Source organism: Drosophila guanche, unplaced genomic scaffold (assembly GCF_900245975.1).
Source record: "Drosophila guanche unplaced genomic scaffold, DGUA_6, whole genome shotgun sequence".
Taxonomy (NCBI): domain Eukaryota; kingdom Metazoa; phylum Arthropoda; class Insecta; order Diptera; family Drosophilidae; genus Drosophila; species Drosophila guanche.
The window spans coordinates 1,081,330-1,096,334 of record NW_022995752.1 but is presented as its reverse complement, the minus strand read 5'-3'; the positions used below and the strand labels follow the sequence as shown (position 1 = coordinate 1,096,334).

Sequence of the window (15,005 nt, the reverse complement as noted above, 5' to 3'; positions counted from 1 at the left end):
TTACAATTACAATAACGATTACGATTAACACATACAACATTGACAACGCATAGTTAATATATGTACAATCCAATAAATTGTTTGGTTTTTGTCACGCGTCAAACTCAACTCAACTCAATCCACAGACAATTCCATAGGTACTACGGCTTACTTTATACATATATTGTATCTCTCGCAAGTACGTATGCCATTGAGCTGCGCTCAAAAACTCTAGGAATTTATGATAACATTTTTGTAATGCTAGATATATAACGCATATGTATATATATATATTTATAGATATTGGATATATATTGTTGTTGGTATAAATGTAACTCCAAACTGACATTGAACAACATAAAATATTTTCTTTCTTTTTTTCTTCTTGTTTGTCTCTCTTTTGTTTTCATATATTCTTTTTTTAGTTGATAATGTTTTTTCTTTTGTTTTGTTGTTTGCAACAAAATGAAAAAAGCAAAGCCAAAAATAAATTAGCAGAAACTCAAAAGTTAAGAATACATTTTAGGCGAAGCGTGTAACCTCTTTTGGTCGGGCATTCCATGAATATTCAAATGATAAATGCTCTTTGAGTCAAAAATCTATCACTTGGATAACTTAAAGTCCCTGTCAAGCTAAGGATATCATGAGATTAAAGCGAAACCTCCCTCAATGTATAGCTGGGAGACCCTACTCCACGTTGAGGTAGGCTCCCCCACCACTTGGCTCCACACGAATTCTAACACTTTGCACCTGCGAACCTTGACGAGCACGCCCCAAAGGCCGACCCTGGCTGTTTGTTCGTTCGGTGTGGGCCATTGCCGTGGCAACAACGACTCAACGTTGGGTCTGTTTATCCCATACATATTTATGGGTACGAGTACGAGCACATGCACAGACCACTGCTACTACAATGTGCCTAATCCATAATAAATCAATGGTGATTGGAAATTTTGGTTTTTGGTTTGCAACAGAATCAGTCTGGGAAGGGGAGCGGCAAAGCGAATTCGAGTCACAGGGCTGACCTTTAAATGATTTTCCGCTCAAGCTGGGTGTCCCTCCTGTCTGCCTGCCGGTCCGGAGCCCTAAACAAAAGGGTTCAGCTGTCAATTTCCCCCTGCGTCGCCCCTTAACGGACATCCGCACTGTTTGTCGACGCTTCGTCTGGGACTGGCTGGCGTGCTAATTAGGTAAGTGGCTCCAAGGTCGCCATTAAAAAAGAAATAACAACCCAAAGAAACGAAAATAAAAGAAAGAAAAGCAAAAGGAATATGAAAACATAACAAACCGAACGCAAGAACGCAACTTAAGGGTAAGGAAATAGAAATTGAAATAGACACAGATATAGTTACGGATATGGATATGGATACAGAATGGGCGAAATAAAGAAGGAGAAACTCCTGGCTGGCAAGTCAAACATCCAATTAGAAGAACACAGAATGTACACAGACTTTTCAAAAGGAACTAAAATTGAACATAACTTTAGATACAGATACAGGGTACAGGTGGGCGGTGGAAGGTAAAGGTGAAGTTACAAAAGGTATATATAGAGGTAGAGTATATAGAGTAGAGTTTGGCGTAGTTGAGATATATGTTATTGCATTTGTATTTATCTTATTTTGGATGTAAGCGTGGTGGTAGGTTGGTAGGTGGGATTGTGGATTAGAACTGGGATTTGGCATGGGCTGATTGGGGATTTAGGGGTACTTTTAGCTGGGTTTTCTTTTCTCATATTAGTTTTTTTTGTTAGGCATTAGGCTTTTTTTTTTAGGCTTGACTTGTGCAAAACACACTGTGGCAACAACTCAAAGAACTGAAGAACTTACCATCGTGTAGTGGATCTATCGTGTGTATCATTAGCTGTAATAGGCCATGACGGAATTTGGCACCGGTCTGTGTACTACCCGAGGTGCCACCACCGCTGCTATTACCTGTAGCGCCCGCGTTGCTCGAGCCGTGCGGCCCAGAGCGCGTCTCGCTTGCCGCACGCGATGTCACCGAGCCGCCCGGCTGGGTGGCCATTGAGGTTTCCGACGAGTTTGCCGCATTACCCTGAAGTGGAACGAAGAACAAGAACGGATGGACGTGGGTACGTGGATGGTAGTGGTACGGTTACGTTACGGGTTTACACACACACAGTTACGGGGAGAATTACGGGGATTACAGATTATTACGGATTATTGTTTAGTTTTTTGAGTTTTCAGTTTTGAGTTTTCAAGTTACAAGTTTCGAGTTTCGAGTTTTGAGAGAGCGGTGTAATGGTTTTCAGATTTGGTTTTGGTATTTTTTTTTTGGTAAGCATTATTCGAGAAAAGGTGAAAAGAAGAAGAAGAAAAGTTTATTATTGCAATTTGTATAAATTTACAAGTTGAGTGTGGTAGTAGTAGTAGTTGTCGTAGCTTTTGTCTATCTCTTGTCATGTTGCATGTATGTATTTATGTATCTGTTTCTTGTTGTTTTCTGGCTGTGATTGCTTTTGTTGTTGCTGGCTGTTTGTTGGTGTTGTTGTAGTTGTTGATGTTTGTATGGTGTGTGGCTTAAGGACTAATCGAATCGTTAAGTGCAAGTTAGTTGGGAGCCAATATCTGAACAGAACTCAAGACATTGAAACGAAAACCGAACGGAACAGAACTCAATGAATGTCAAACTCAAGTCAAATGTCGAAAAAAAGAAACGATTTACCACACAACATCCAACACAATACGATACGATACACGGACCACTTAAGAACTGATCAACTGAATAATCCATCTATAGTCCGACGGGAGTACCTTAGATAGATCGCTAAGCGCTGGAACATTAAGGAACACTAGGATTGTCTGCCATCATCGTTGGATTGGAGTAGGGTTTTTGTGCAACAAATTAAACAGTTGGATTGGATCTGTGTGTTATATACAGTACAGAGGCTCTCGTGGATTGTGGAGCTGTAGCATCGGGGCATGCTTGAAGGAAGGCCTTAGGGCCTCAGAGGAGGGATCCAAACGATTCTTAAACCTATTACGAAATCAAAACGATAAGTTCGAGGATGAGGAAACAAAATATGTAATGATGAAAACATTTCGTTTTTTTTGGTCGTTGAAATTTTTCTGTTTGTCTGTTGCAACATTTTTTGTTGGGTTTTTATACATACAAGCTTTTGAATGACATTCTTTTTGGGTTTTTTCTTTACTTTTTTCTTTTTTTTTTTGGTTTAGATCAAACAAAATATACACATATATATTTTTATATACGATATCTGTATTGATATTTGTCAAAGCGCAGTGGGAAGTTTTGTTGTATTTCATTTTGCCTTCACTATAATCAAAAAGAAACAGATAAAACACAAAAACATTTGGAAAAACATTTGTCAGAGAACAACTGAAAACCGAAAAATACTTTTCAATTGATGCGAATTAATTGGCACATTAGCGAAGGAAGCGCACAGGCAGATGAAGGGAGGATCGGTATCGGTGGTAGGTGTAAACAAGTGCAGGCACTAATCATATACATATCTACTACATATATATAACAACTATATCTATATATTATGGGTGTGTGTGTGTGGAGGGGAAGAATGAATGGAAACGAGATGATAATTGGTGTTACATATACCCCCTACCACCCGAACTCGTACGTTCGTTTGGAGAACGAGTCTTTCGTAACTCCATTCATGAATCGAACTTAAAGTAAAACTGGAACTGGAACTGAAGCAGGTGTAGGGCAAGTCAAGATCAGACCACTTGATCATTAACGAGTCGGAGTGGCTCGTGCCAGGTGAACTACCCCACCAATCCGATTAGAATGCTAATTAATGCCCATTCATGTTGTTGATCGTAGCCCATACACTATGGGATTCCTAACCCCACCAGCCACTCATTCACGTTTCGGACTAACTCACTCGTCGCTGACGCAAAACCTGAAGTAACCTGCGAAATCCGATCCAAAAAGAGGGAACATAGCAAAGCAGAGAGAGAAAGAGCTCTCTCTTAATTACCTTGAACCCGTACTAAAGTGAGATCTGTCAGCTGGTTCTGATTGATTTTGACAAATGAAATTAGCCACAATTAATGGTGGACTATCTGTATTAACCAGAGCCGGAGCTGCAGCCCGTGTATGAAATCACGTTGAAAGTATTTTATAATATCGAAAATTCATCACCCAATCGACGACAGAGGTAAAGACAAAGACAGACTCTGTGTTGGACAGGGACAGCAGACAGCAGACAGCAGGGCAACGTAAGTTACCAAAGCGCTTAAATCACATAATGAATTATTTAAGTCCAGCATGAATCATTCTCAGTAACAATTTTCAAAAAAAATAACACTCAATTCAACAGCTTGAAAATTTCGCCTGCTGTTTTTGAGTATTCGAGTCAAGAGGGCGACCGACCTGAGAGGCTTACCAAATGATCTAAGAAATGCAAATTGTAAAGCAAACAAACCATAAATGAGACTCGACTCACACTTGAGCCCAATTTGTCACTCAACCTGTTTGTCGTTTTTCGAAATGAAATGCAATGGGAATCGGCAATCGGAATCGGAAGAAGTAGCAGGGCGACCCCGAAACCAGTTCCAAGAAAAACCGTTGATATTCCTGGTACTGGGGACTCGATTTTGACGTAGGCATACTTTGTTTACATACAATCCGCGTTTGGAATAGTGAACGATTAAAGATAAAGCCATACGAGGCTGATAAACAAGATCGTTGATCGCTGATCGCTGATCACTGACCGCCGCGCGTTGTCTCGACTCGAGGCGAGCCCCACCGACGTAGAGCTTCGCTCAGACTTCAGAGCTTCGTCGTCTGAGTGTGAGACGGAGACAGAGACCGAGTAGAAACCGCGCTGGCTGACTGCATCGATCAGTGCGGTCGATTGGCGTTGTAATTTTTTTTATATAGCGGGCTTTTGCGCACTCCGTGCATCATTTAGTAACGAAGCTTAAACCGAACCGCATCGAGCTCTGAAAAGCGCGCGCGCTCTCCTTCCCCGCGGAACCATCGAGAACCAACATCGAAAAGAACCAACAAACACAGCGAGAATGTTTCAGAAAAGGATTATCGAACTTATTGTGGTGCTGCTGTACTGGATGGTGATCACGCCGGCGGTTTACAAGATATGCAAGGACAAGAACATAATCCAGGTGGATATGAATCACCTGCTGGACACCGTGGCCGAGCACTGCACCTTTGGCCTCTGTCTGATGGTGGGATACGTGATCCTCTACCGCATAGTGATCTTCATCTACATGAAGCTCAAGGTCTGCGACATCCAGATGTGGCATAACCTGAAGAAGACCCAAGACGACCCCGAGGCTAACCTAAGCAAGAAGTCCCACTACCAGGCTGTCTCCACGGAGAACATTGACACTGTGGACAGTGGCAAGAAAAGGCCAATGACACCCAAGATGATAAGGACCATCAGCAATCCCTTGCTTATCGAAAGCGATTTGGCACGCATTCACGTCAAGCACGAGACACGACCGCTGCAGAGTGCCACACTGCCTAGGTTGCAGCACGCCCAGGTCCACGCCAGTCCGAGTCCCAGTCTAAGAAGTGCACCGCCAGTGCCCATGCAGCCACCGAATGTCTACAACCAAGGTGTAATCATGTCGCCAAAGGTCCTCATGCCAAGACATCCAGACATGGTATAGAGAAGGATAACGGAGAAGGATAACGAGATCCATTCCAAGTATTAGCTACAACCCAAAGATCGAAAAGACAATCGAAATACCCACGAAATTAGTCAATCATCACAGCACAAGGCTCTTCCTGCAGCAGAAAGAGTTCGAGTGAAGTTTAGTTAGCGAATTATTATGTTTTATGTACATATGGATATTTATTATTAGTCGTAAGAATCCTTCTTGTTATGTGAGTAATTATCGAACCGTATATGTGTCATATGCCGTTATTTATGTATAATAAAGAGAGAACAATTTTCAATTAATATACTTTGAAAGACTTATCATTTGAGGGACCGCAATCCAAATGAATGAATCAAGCAGATGTGTTTCCCAGCAGAGTGAAGTTATTAAAGTTCTATCCCAGAGGATTCCATTCCAATGTAGCAAAGTTAGCACAGTTTTCGCCACATTATGAAACTGTGCTACAGCAAATGAAATATGTGTGCGAACGAGATGGATGGATGTGTTGTACAGAGCAAGAAGCGTATAATGAAACAAAAATACAACTCAAAACTGTTCTACGCATGCGCACGCGTTCTCTCTTACTCATTCACACTCTTTCACTCCGCTCTCACTCACTTGCACTCTGCATGCGACGGACGACGTCTGGTTTATGTCTCGGCTCAAGATCAAGTTCGAGTTGTGTGCAAAGTTTCTTTTTGGGGCTTTAGATTTAGTTTACTTTCCATGCAGAAGAAGATTTTTGTTCTCTACGGATTGTGATCGTGTGAGGAGGAGATAGTGGTGTATGCCTGTGTAGGTGTGTGTGTGTTTGTGTGGTCTCAGCTGTGTACGTGAGTGTCTGGGGGTGTGTCTGCATAGGTGTTAAGGGTGTTCAAGTCGAAAAGACGGCATAGCAAATCAAACTTTTGACTAACAAATGACTCGAAGCTAAGTACTAAAGAAGGAAATAAGGAGTTGAACTAGTGATCGAGAGAAAGAGTATTTAAAAGAATAGTTATAGTTCAATAATAAGGAATAATCATAAAAGTAGATAGAAATTGAAGGTGGAACGTAGTCGGGTGTAACAACCAGTTGGCAGATGTTTGGTTCTAGAAAGTTTCTACAAACCTTGCGTACAAGTTACTTAGCATAATCATGGTCTAGGTGAAAGCTACGAGAATCTACTAGAACTATAGACGTAGATGCGAGTTCCGGAACAAACTGACGTTTCCATACTATTTACATTAATATATGCACATTCTGTAGGATCTAATTGTGCCATCAGGTGTAAAAATAACCTCATCTAACCCTACACCGGTTTGATATTTACTATATATTATAAATATTTTCCCCTAGACGCTAGAAGAAACCGGTTTCTGAGAGAGGAAAGACCCCAAAGATGGGTCTAGAAATAAATTTGATTTCGGAATTTCGATTTCAATTCATAATGAAACCAAAAGTGGGTCAAGGTACTGGAGAGTGGGCCGCTTTCAGTTCCTGGACCTGTTTTCGGATCGAACTCACTCGAATTGCAGTGTCACAGGTGAAATTTGTGTCGAACTCTGGACACTCAGAGGCTGATGCTGAGTTATTGAGTCGTGCTTTCAATGTCACTGTAAAGATCTCTTAGTCACGGACGTTTCATCTGCGATTGCAAAAACAACCACGAGCAACCCGAGGTGTTGTGTGCCCTTAGTCATAGCAACTTAAACACCTGCCAACTGGTTACTGCCTGGCACGCGCCAGCAGCTTGAATGAGTTTCGGGGAGATAGATGGAAATGGAAGTTGGGTCGGTGTGGAAGATGGACAGATGGGTGGTTAGTGGGTGGGAACTACGGTGGATAAAAAGGAAGGAAAAACATACACAAAACGAAAATCAAAAACGAAATTTCGTTCCTGGCAAAGGATCTTCGTTTTCGTTTTACTCTTTGATTCTTTTCTTTTTATTTGGCACACAAAATTTTGGCTTTCAATGTCGCTTTCTCTTTTAACGTTTACGATTTTCTTGATTTACGTTTTTTGTAATTGTTTTTTTTTTTTTTAATTTTAGTTAATTTCTCTTTTTTTTTTGTTAAAATTTGCAAGAGAGAGAGAGAGAGAGATTTTGTTGGATTTTTTTGGATTGATTTGATTTGATTTTTTTTTTTTGCAAAAAAACTTCCCAACTACTTACTGCTGGCATAAGTTGATCTGTACTTCGGACGCGAGTCACCTTGTTTTTGGTAATCAACTTCTTGACGCACTGCTCCACCTCGACGTTCCACTTCATGAAGGTCACGTAGGCGATGTAGATGGTGAAGAGGATGAGGGCCTCCCACCAGAAGATGCGATTGTCGCGGAAGAAGTAAATCAGCACCAGGAGGCTGATGCTGTAGAATGAGCAGTCGCGGAAGAGGGGCCACCAGGTGAGGGAGAGCACAGTCTTCGAGAAGAGAGCGCACATCCCGATCACGAATAGTATGTTGAAGACCGCAGAACCAACGATTGTACCAATGCCAACGTCGTCGAACGACACGAAAACGCCAATCACACTTGTGAAGAGCTCGGGGGCACTGCCACCCGCCGCCATGAAAGTCGCGCCGGCCACATCGTCTGTAATGCCGAGCTTTTCAATGATTACGTCAAGGGAAGGCACGAAGAATTCATCGCAGACAATTGCCAGCGCCACAAACATATAGATTACTCCAATGATGTGCAGGATGACAGCGCCGTTTTCAAGCTGTTCTTTCGTGAACAGATCTTTCGGGAATAGTGGCGTTTTCGTGACTGTCGAATTCTCGCTGTGAGTGTCTGCAAAAATATGGAGAGAAAATATGGTTAGAGTTTGTGTGACATTTAGGTAGCTTAGGGTATCCTTTCTCATTCCCTTAAGAATTTGGAAAATGTATTTACTTAGTCATAACAGTAGCTAGGCGGTAATGAAATCGTCTTCCTCCGTTGACTGACAAATTTGTCATTTTACTGACCTTTACCTTTAATAGTTTTGCTCCATCCCCATCCCCATGAGACATCCTCAATTAAGTGGCTCGACCTTTTGGAAACACTGCCTGAACAGAACTCCCTTGTTGCATGCGGCACCTTTTGTGTGCAGCGATTTTCATGGGCAATTATCTTTAAAGTAAATTATGCACCAGCACATTTTGCAACAATTAACAAATTGCACTTATTCGCGCTGCCAACTGTCGATGTTGATTTCGATGTCAATAATGATGATGATGATGTATAGTAGATATGTTGACTGTAGTTGTGGGGATGTTGAATGGTAAATGTTGGTAATGTAAATGTTTATCAATCATTTGCACTGTAAGCAATCATTTTGGCGCGTGTGCCGAGCAAATAATTGACGCGACTTTAATCGCTCGCGTGGCTCGTCGTCGTCGATCGTCGGCATTGACTTCTGACTGATTCATGGCATATTTACACACACCCCGCGGGCTCTATCAGAGTTTGTTTATCTTCTATAAATTCTTGTGGCGCCGCAAAATGCGTAAGGAGTCCAAGGAAGGGCCTCTTTAGAGCCGCTGGGATGGAGTCACCACTGAATTAGAGCACTCTACACGGAGGTTGACTCACTTTGAGGTCAGATCTGGGACAGGCAAATAGACAGACAGACAGACGGCAGACAAAGAAATTTTTCTCTAGAACCGGTTCCTGATTCTGTCACATTTGCATGCAGCTAACGGAGAACGGAGAACGTACCCCACCGCCGCCACACCCACTCAATTAACCCACCTTTACGTGTGGGTGAGGATGGCGGGGCGGGACACTCGAGACCCCAAGCCCGATGCCCGCTGGGAGCATGAGCCACAAATGAATGATTTTAATGAATCACCTGCCAAATGCTTTATGAGTGACAACGACGACGACTACAGCGACGCCTCTAGAAGGCGATTGGATTGAAAAAATGTCAATTTCCAGGCTATGTGCCTTCGGCTGGGTGAGTGTCGTGGGTGGGTGCCCTGCATATCAAAAGTAGAGCATCGGCCCAGGCCCCCAGTGCTTGGGTAACCAGAATCTTTTGATGTCAGTTACACACTCATTCGGTTATGAATTGGTCAATCATTGGGTTAGCGGCTTAAGAAGAAAGCAAATGGTATCGGAAACTAAACTGAAGAAGCGCCTCATGTGAATCATCTAGAAAGGACCACTCGCTCTTATCGGTTTCTGGCGACTCATTACTCATTATCCCACACATAACTGTCATTAAAAAGATATTTCTCGTGGTGGGACTTTGAGATAAAACTTCTTTTCAATCTCTTCCTTTTATTCAAAATGAATAATAATCATAAAGATTCGCTCGACGAATCTGGGGGTAAAAGGCAAGCAGATCTAATCAGAGAACCTCCACTCGAAGTTGGTCATCAAATTGTTATTGGGTTCACTTGCGAAGGTAACAAAATAATGACTATTAAATATTATTTTGTATTATTTTCTGTTGTTGTTGTTGTGCTTTTGATTATTTATTGCCTTTGCCCATGTGGGCGTCTGCCTCGATGGCTGCCTGTTGTCCCAGTCTCTCAGTTGCCCCCTCAAACCAGTTTCGAGTGCCGTTCTTGAAATGGCACTACAATTTGACTAAGCGACTGCAGGCAGCAGCAGCGGCAGCGGTAGCAGCAGTCGTGTCCAGAGCCCAGAGTCAGAAAGCTTCTAGAGCACATGTGTATGCTAGCGGTGGTTGCGTGATAAGCACCGGGAGAGAGATTGGGGGTGGAATACTGCAGAAGAAATTTGTTTTAGATGACGGGGGAGTGACGTGTTCTTATCAGTGTTCATTCAATATTTAAGCTAAGAAATCTTAGAAAGCTGGCAAAACCTCAGTTCCTAGGGATGGTAGCGTGATAAGACACGAAGGCGCGTGACAAGTCACGAATGCATTTTGAGATTGAAACTATGAAGTAATTATTAACATAGAGATGTGAAAATAAGTGGTTCCTTCTGATTCAGACATGTTCTATCCTCATCCATATGCTAATTTATGCGATGACTGTACTGCAGTTGGCGATGGTCGCGTGATTGCTCACGAAAGCTAACATTTCGTTGAGGAATTGCTGTACTAAGGAGGCTCATCACATCTTAATTCACTTAATAGTTTTGTGGCCAATCAATGAGCAATTTTTGTGCGCGGATCGTGACTCGTTTTATAGTCTCCCCTGTGGCTCCCATCGCCATACACATACAGCACTCTCCCATCTCGTGGATGCGTCATCGTGCGACTGAGACGCGTTGTTTACGGAGCAGCAACCGAAAACGAAACGTAACAAGAGAACAAAACCACAGAGCAAACAAGCCGCTGCCGCTGCCGCTGCCTCTGGCCTGGCACTCTCATTCTGAATTCGCAATCAGTTGCAAAGTGGAACCCGATTCGCCCAGATGGCAGCCACAGTCACTCAGAGTCCCATCCGTCACAGTGCCAGCCATGGCTACGGCCAGGAGCCGCTCTTCGTTAGCCGGGCAACCATTCAGCTGCAGTTGAGGTCCCCTGCTGCCCCGCCGCGTATCTACGAGTGGCATACACAGGTCGTAACGCCACCCACGCCCACGGCCAGCCCCAGGCCCACCCCAGAGGCGGCGGAAACGGCAGCGAAATGCATTAAGCAGGCGGGGAGTGCGGCTACAGCGGCCACGCCCAAACGATATACGCCCCCGCGGATAATGGGAACCGAAGCGAAGCCAAAGAATCTTCCACAGACCCTGGGCAACTTCTTCGAGGTCGAGCGATACGAGAGTGGCTGGAATCGCGTGACAAAGAGAGACTTCTAGAAGAGAGAGCCAGAAGATGCAAAGACGGAGGAGGAGCAGGCGGCCTAATCGATTAACTTAACCCATTAAGTGCCAGGAGAAGGAGCTACAGTAAACACACACACACACACACACACACACACACACACACAAGAAAGTGAAATTCCATTGGCAAAACTCCATATTTTATACGAGTATTCCCCAGACCCAGACTCAAACCAAAATCCAGGCCCCCATGAATATTAATGTATGATAAAGCAATAAAAAGTATTATTTGATAGATCGAGTGGAATTCTTCTTCAACTTTCGAGCTCCCAATGGGTTAAACGTCATTAGGCGGGGTGGCTGATAAGACCCATTGGCCCGTGAACAGAGAGGCTTTCCTTTCCGCTACGTCATCAATGTGCATAAATCACGGCTGAACAAACGAACGAAAATTACACAAACGAGAACGGGAGCAGGAGAAGGAGCAGGAGTAGAGCAACAACAAAAGTAATAGTAAAAGTTAATAGAAAAAGAAGGAAAAAAGCAAGGAAAAAGCGTTTGCCATGGCCGGAAGTTCATTATGGAGGCTCGTAGCACCCGAAGCGGAAGCGGCCCCTAGCAAACACACACACAGCACTACGAGAGGTACAAGGGGTAGAAACACTCTGTGGAACGTGTGGAACGATAGTGTCCGCATGTTTTCACGCTTCGCTCTGACCCGCAGTGTTCGCTGGCTCTAGTCTGCCGTGAAAGCAGCTGCTAATTTATCAGAGAGACAGCGCGCTTTGGCACGAACGGGACAGAACAGAACAGAACGGAACGGCACGGCGGTGCAAGAGTTTCAAGGTGGCTCTGGGGAATCGATTAGCCCAGCCAAAATCAGACCGAAAGCAGGCGAAACGTGCAATGCACATGCAACATACAGCCAGAGACAGAGCCACGGCTAGAGCCAGAGCCAGAGCCAGGGTTGTCAAGTGGCTGTTGAATCAATGCAGGCATGGCCCAGCCTCGTCTCTAGTCTCTCTAGCAGCCCTGCCGCAGTGTGCTCAATAAACAGTGGGTGGAAGTGGCAGTGGAAGTGGGAAGGAAGGAAGGAGAGCCGGGGGCGCACTTAAGGATTGCCATAGAAAGTTTTATCACGGCTATGAGCAGCTGTCAATGAAGGTTGCCCGATGGCAACCCTTGCTGCTACCTTTGCTTTGGGGCCACTTTCAAAAGTTATGGCTACCATAACTTGGCATAGTTTTTGATCCCCAAAAAGCACACACATGAGTGGGCCGCATTTTAGCCTAATCAAACCGTTTTGTTTCGTCCCCTGGGCAATACCGTTGTGGATCTAGCCCCAAAAGTGCAAACAGAATAGCAGTACCATACCATAACATACACCATGTGCTTGACCCAATTTCAAATAGAATTACACTCATTACATAAACGACATAAACTGAAAAGGCTTCGTACTTTAATGATGCAACATTTCTTCAACTAATTTTCACAACTTGCAAGAATTTATGGACACATTAAAGTTTCCCCATGCATAAAAGAGATCTCTTGAAAACTTAATAAGAGAATCATTTCAAAGTTTTTCGAGTGCAAAACATTGTCATTCAAGCAAAAAACCCATGAAATGTCCCGAGTAATGAAAACCCGGATTACTATATTTCTCAATGAGTCAATAAAGGTTTTTCTAGACGTACTTCTAAAAATATTAAGAATTCCAATCGGTTTTTTGCTCATTCGATTTGTTTTCGATTCATTAAGATGTGATATGGAATGTTATATGGTTTTAGAATGTAAACTGATGTCTGAAAATCTTTGATTAGCAAATCAGTGTGTCTAAATTTAACATTGCAAAACCTTTTCTCCGATAAGATAACTCTCTTTAGAGTGTTTCATGATATAGGGCTTTGAATGGAAACTGATTAGCTCATTCACTTCAGTGTTGCTTTAATCAAACATAAATAATATCCACTTAAAAAATTTACATAATTGAACAATTTTTGATCTAGTATATTCTCGAGAGGTTACGGTTCGAAAAAGATTTGCTTACGCAGTTGCTTACATTCGAGACCAGACTACGGATTGCACATTTGATAACCGGTTTACTACAAACAGTCGGACATACCGCAATCCCCGTATTTGAATGAGTCATTGAATGATAACGAAGCGTGCACCTGTCATTGATATCGAGATGAACAGCAGTCGAACCCCTCGGGGGCCCTCAATCATGAATCACCCCTCGAATCACGGCTCACTCGGGGTTTTTGTGGAATATCCAATTATAACTGTATTGTGTGTGTATGTTTTTGGGAACTGTGATTCCGATTATTCCTGTTGGGAATAGCAGGGCTTGCAGGGTTTATCCGATTAGCTGAGTCAGTCCCCAGGGGGAACGGAGTGGCCAAAAGTCCAGAAGTGATCCAATTATGCTGCATGTTGCAGCTTGGATTGAAATTAATGCCGAATCACAGTCGGGGGACCAAAACAGACAAACCCAAACGCAAACACACACAGACACACAATCGGGAGAGCGAGGGACAATTAGTGTGGCCACAAGCAATGGGAGGACCGAAAGGACATGGAATGTGTGTGTGTATTTGTCTGTGGTTGGGGGGGGGGTGTCAGTTTGGGAGTAGAGGAGGTTGAGCGGAATGTCAATAATTAAAAAGGCGGGCAAATGTTGTCATTTCAGGACCCCAGAAGCCTACAAAGCAGCAGCAGCAACAAAAAGAGTTGGGAAAAACTGGTAGAAGGAAGGAAGGAAACGACTTCCTGCCACCCACACACGAAGCAGCCATTTGCTGAGCCAACCCTCCATACCCCTACCCTTACCCTTACCCCTTCACATTCAGCGTTTCTCGTGGCTTTTAGCATGCAACTCACACGTCCTTGCCAGTACCTCCTGCTCCTGCTCCACCATTCACCTCCTACGACGTACTGTGGTTGCTTTTTCCTGTTGTTGGCATTTTGATTTATCGATTTAAATTTTGTGTTTAAGGCGCTCCGTGCGTGCTCCGTTTTTCGGTGGGTGTGGGGGGTTGGGCTTGGGATTTTCCCTTCGGCCAACTCGTTTTCCGCGTCTCTGGTTTTGCTTCTTTTTCTGTCTTGTCTCTGTTTTTGTTTTTTCTCAATCATTTTTCAAAATGTTTGCATACACCGCCATCCATATATGGTAGATATGTTTATTGTATATTTTTTGGACGCCTGCCGTTTAGGTCGAGGTCTTTACTTAACTTTATATTCTTTTCCTTTTCTCGCTTTTGGCTCAGGGTCTGACTGGGCTCGGGCTTGGGGTTTGGGGCTTGCGCCCACCCACACGACAAACGTCGACGTTGAGAGCTTGAAACGTCGTTAACAGCCACGTTTGCGTGTGCCCCACACACACACACACACACAAACACACACACACACAGATACACCATAGTCCTGCACACACACATACATAGTATATCTCACGGGTGTGTACGAGAAAAGCGGGCTCGCAATTTGGGTCGATGGTAAAATAGAAAAGCCAAAAGCAAGGCAAATACATACACACCCCAAAAAAACATACACACTCACACACACATACATGGTTATAGTAGTAGTACCACGTGCACACACACATACGATACGTGGTATAAAATTTCGAACAAAGGTCGTTGAAGAGAAGACCAGTGCCACACTGTGGCACATAAAATATATATATATACAAACTCACACGT

General features: G+C 43.5%; 3 protein-coding genes across 10 annotated transcripts in view; 2 read left to right on the top strand and 1 right to left on the bottom strand.

Annotated features, from left to right (window-relative positions):
- LOC117587704 (sodium/potassium/calcium exchanger Nckx30C) overlaps nt 1-15,005 on the bottom strand; it is a 28,677-nt gene that overhangs the window by 9,994 nt on the left and 3,678 nt on the right. For 4 of the 8 annotated variants that reach the window (XM_034278601.1, XM_034278604.1, XM_034278602.1 and 1 more), the window contains exons 2-3: nt 7,754-8,370; nt 1,803-2,028 (exon numbers count right to left, since the gene is read on the bottom strand). In XM_034278601.1, coding sequence (XP_034134492.1) covers nt 1,803-2,028; nt 7,754-8,370 — 843 coding nt within the window. The remainder of the gene's footprint in view (nt 1-1,802; nt 2,029-7,753; nt 8,371-15,005) is intronic. The other 4 variants (XM_034278606.1, XM_034278609.1, XM_034278603.1 and 1 more) reach the window with 2 other exon arrangements.
- On the top strand, nt 4,900-5,895 carry LOC117587714. Its single transcript, XM_034278619.1, has one exon. It carries the CDS (start codon nt 4,995-4,997, stop codon nt 5,604-5,606), a length of 612 nt encoding a protein of 203 aa, XP_034134510.1. The 5' UTR covers nt 4,900-4,994; the 3' UTR covers nt 5,607-5,895.
- Nucleotides 10,910-11,439, top strand: LOC117587710. The gene has a single exon (XM_034278614.1). It carries the CDS (start codon nt 10,951-10,953, stop codon nt 11,338-11,340), a length of 390 nt encoding a protein of 129 aa, XP_034134505.1. The 5' UTR covers nt 10,910-10,950; the 3' UTR covers nt 11,341-11,439.

Excerpts from the sequence above, each read along its gene's own strand:
- LOC117587714 (XM_034278619.1), top strand. The coding sequence starts at position 4,995 with ATGTTTCAGAAAAGGATTATCGAACTTATTGTGGTGCTGCTGTACTGG.
- LOC117587710 (XM_034278614.1), top strand. The coding sequence starts at position 10,951 with ATGGCAGCCACAGTCACTCAGAGTCCCATCCGTCACAGTGCCAGCCAT.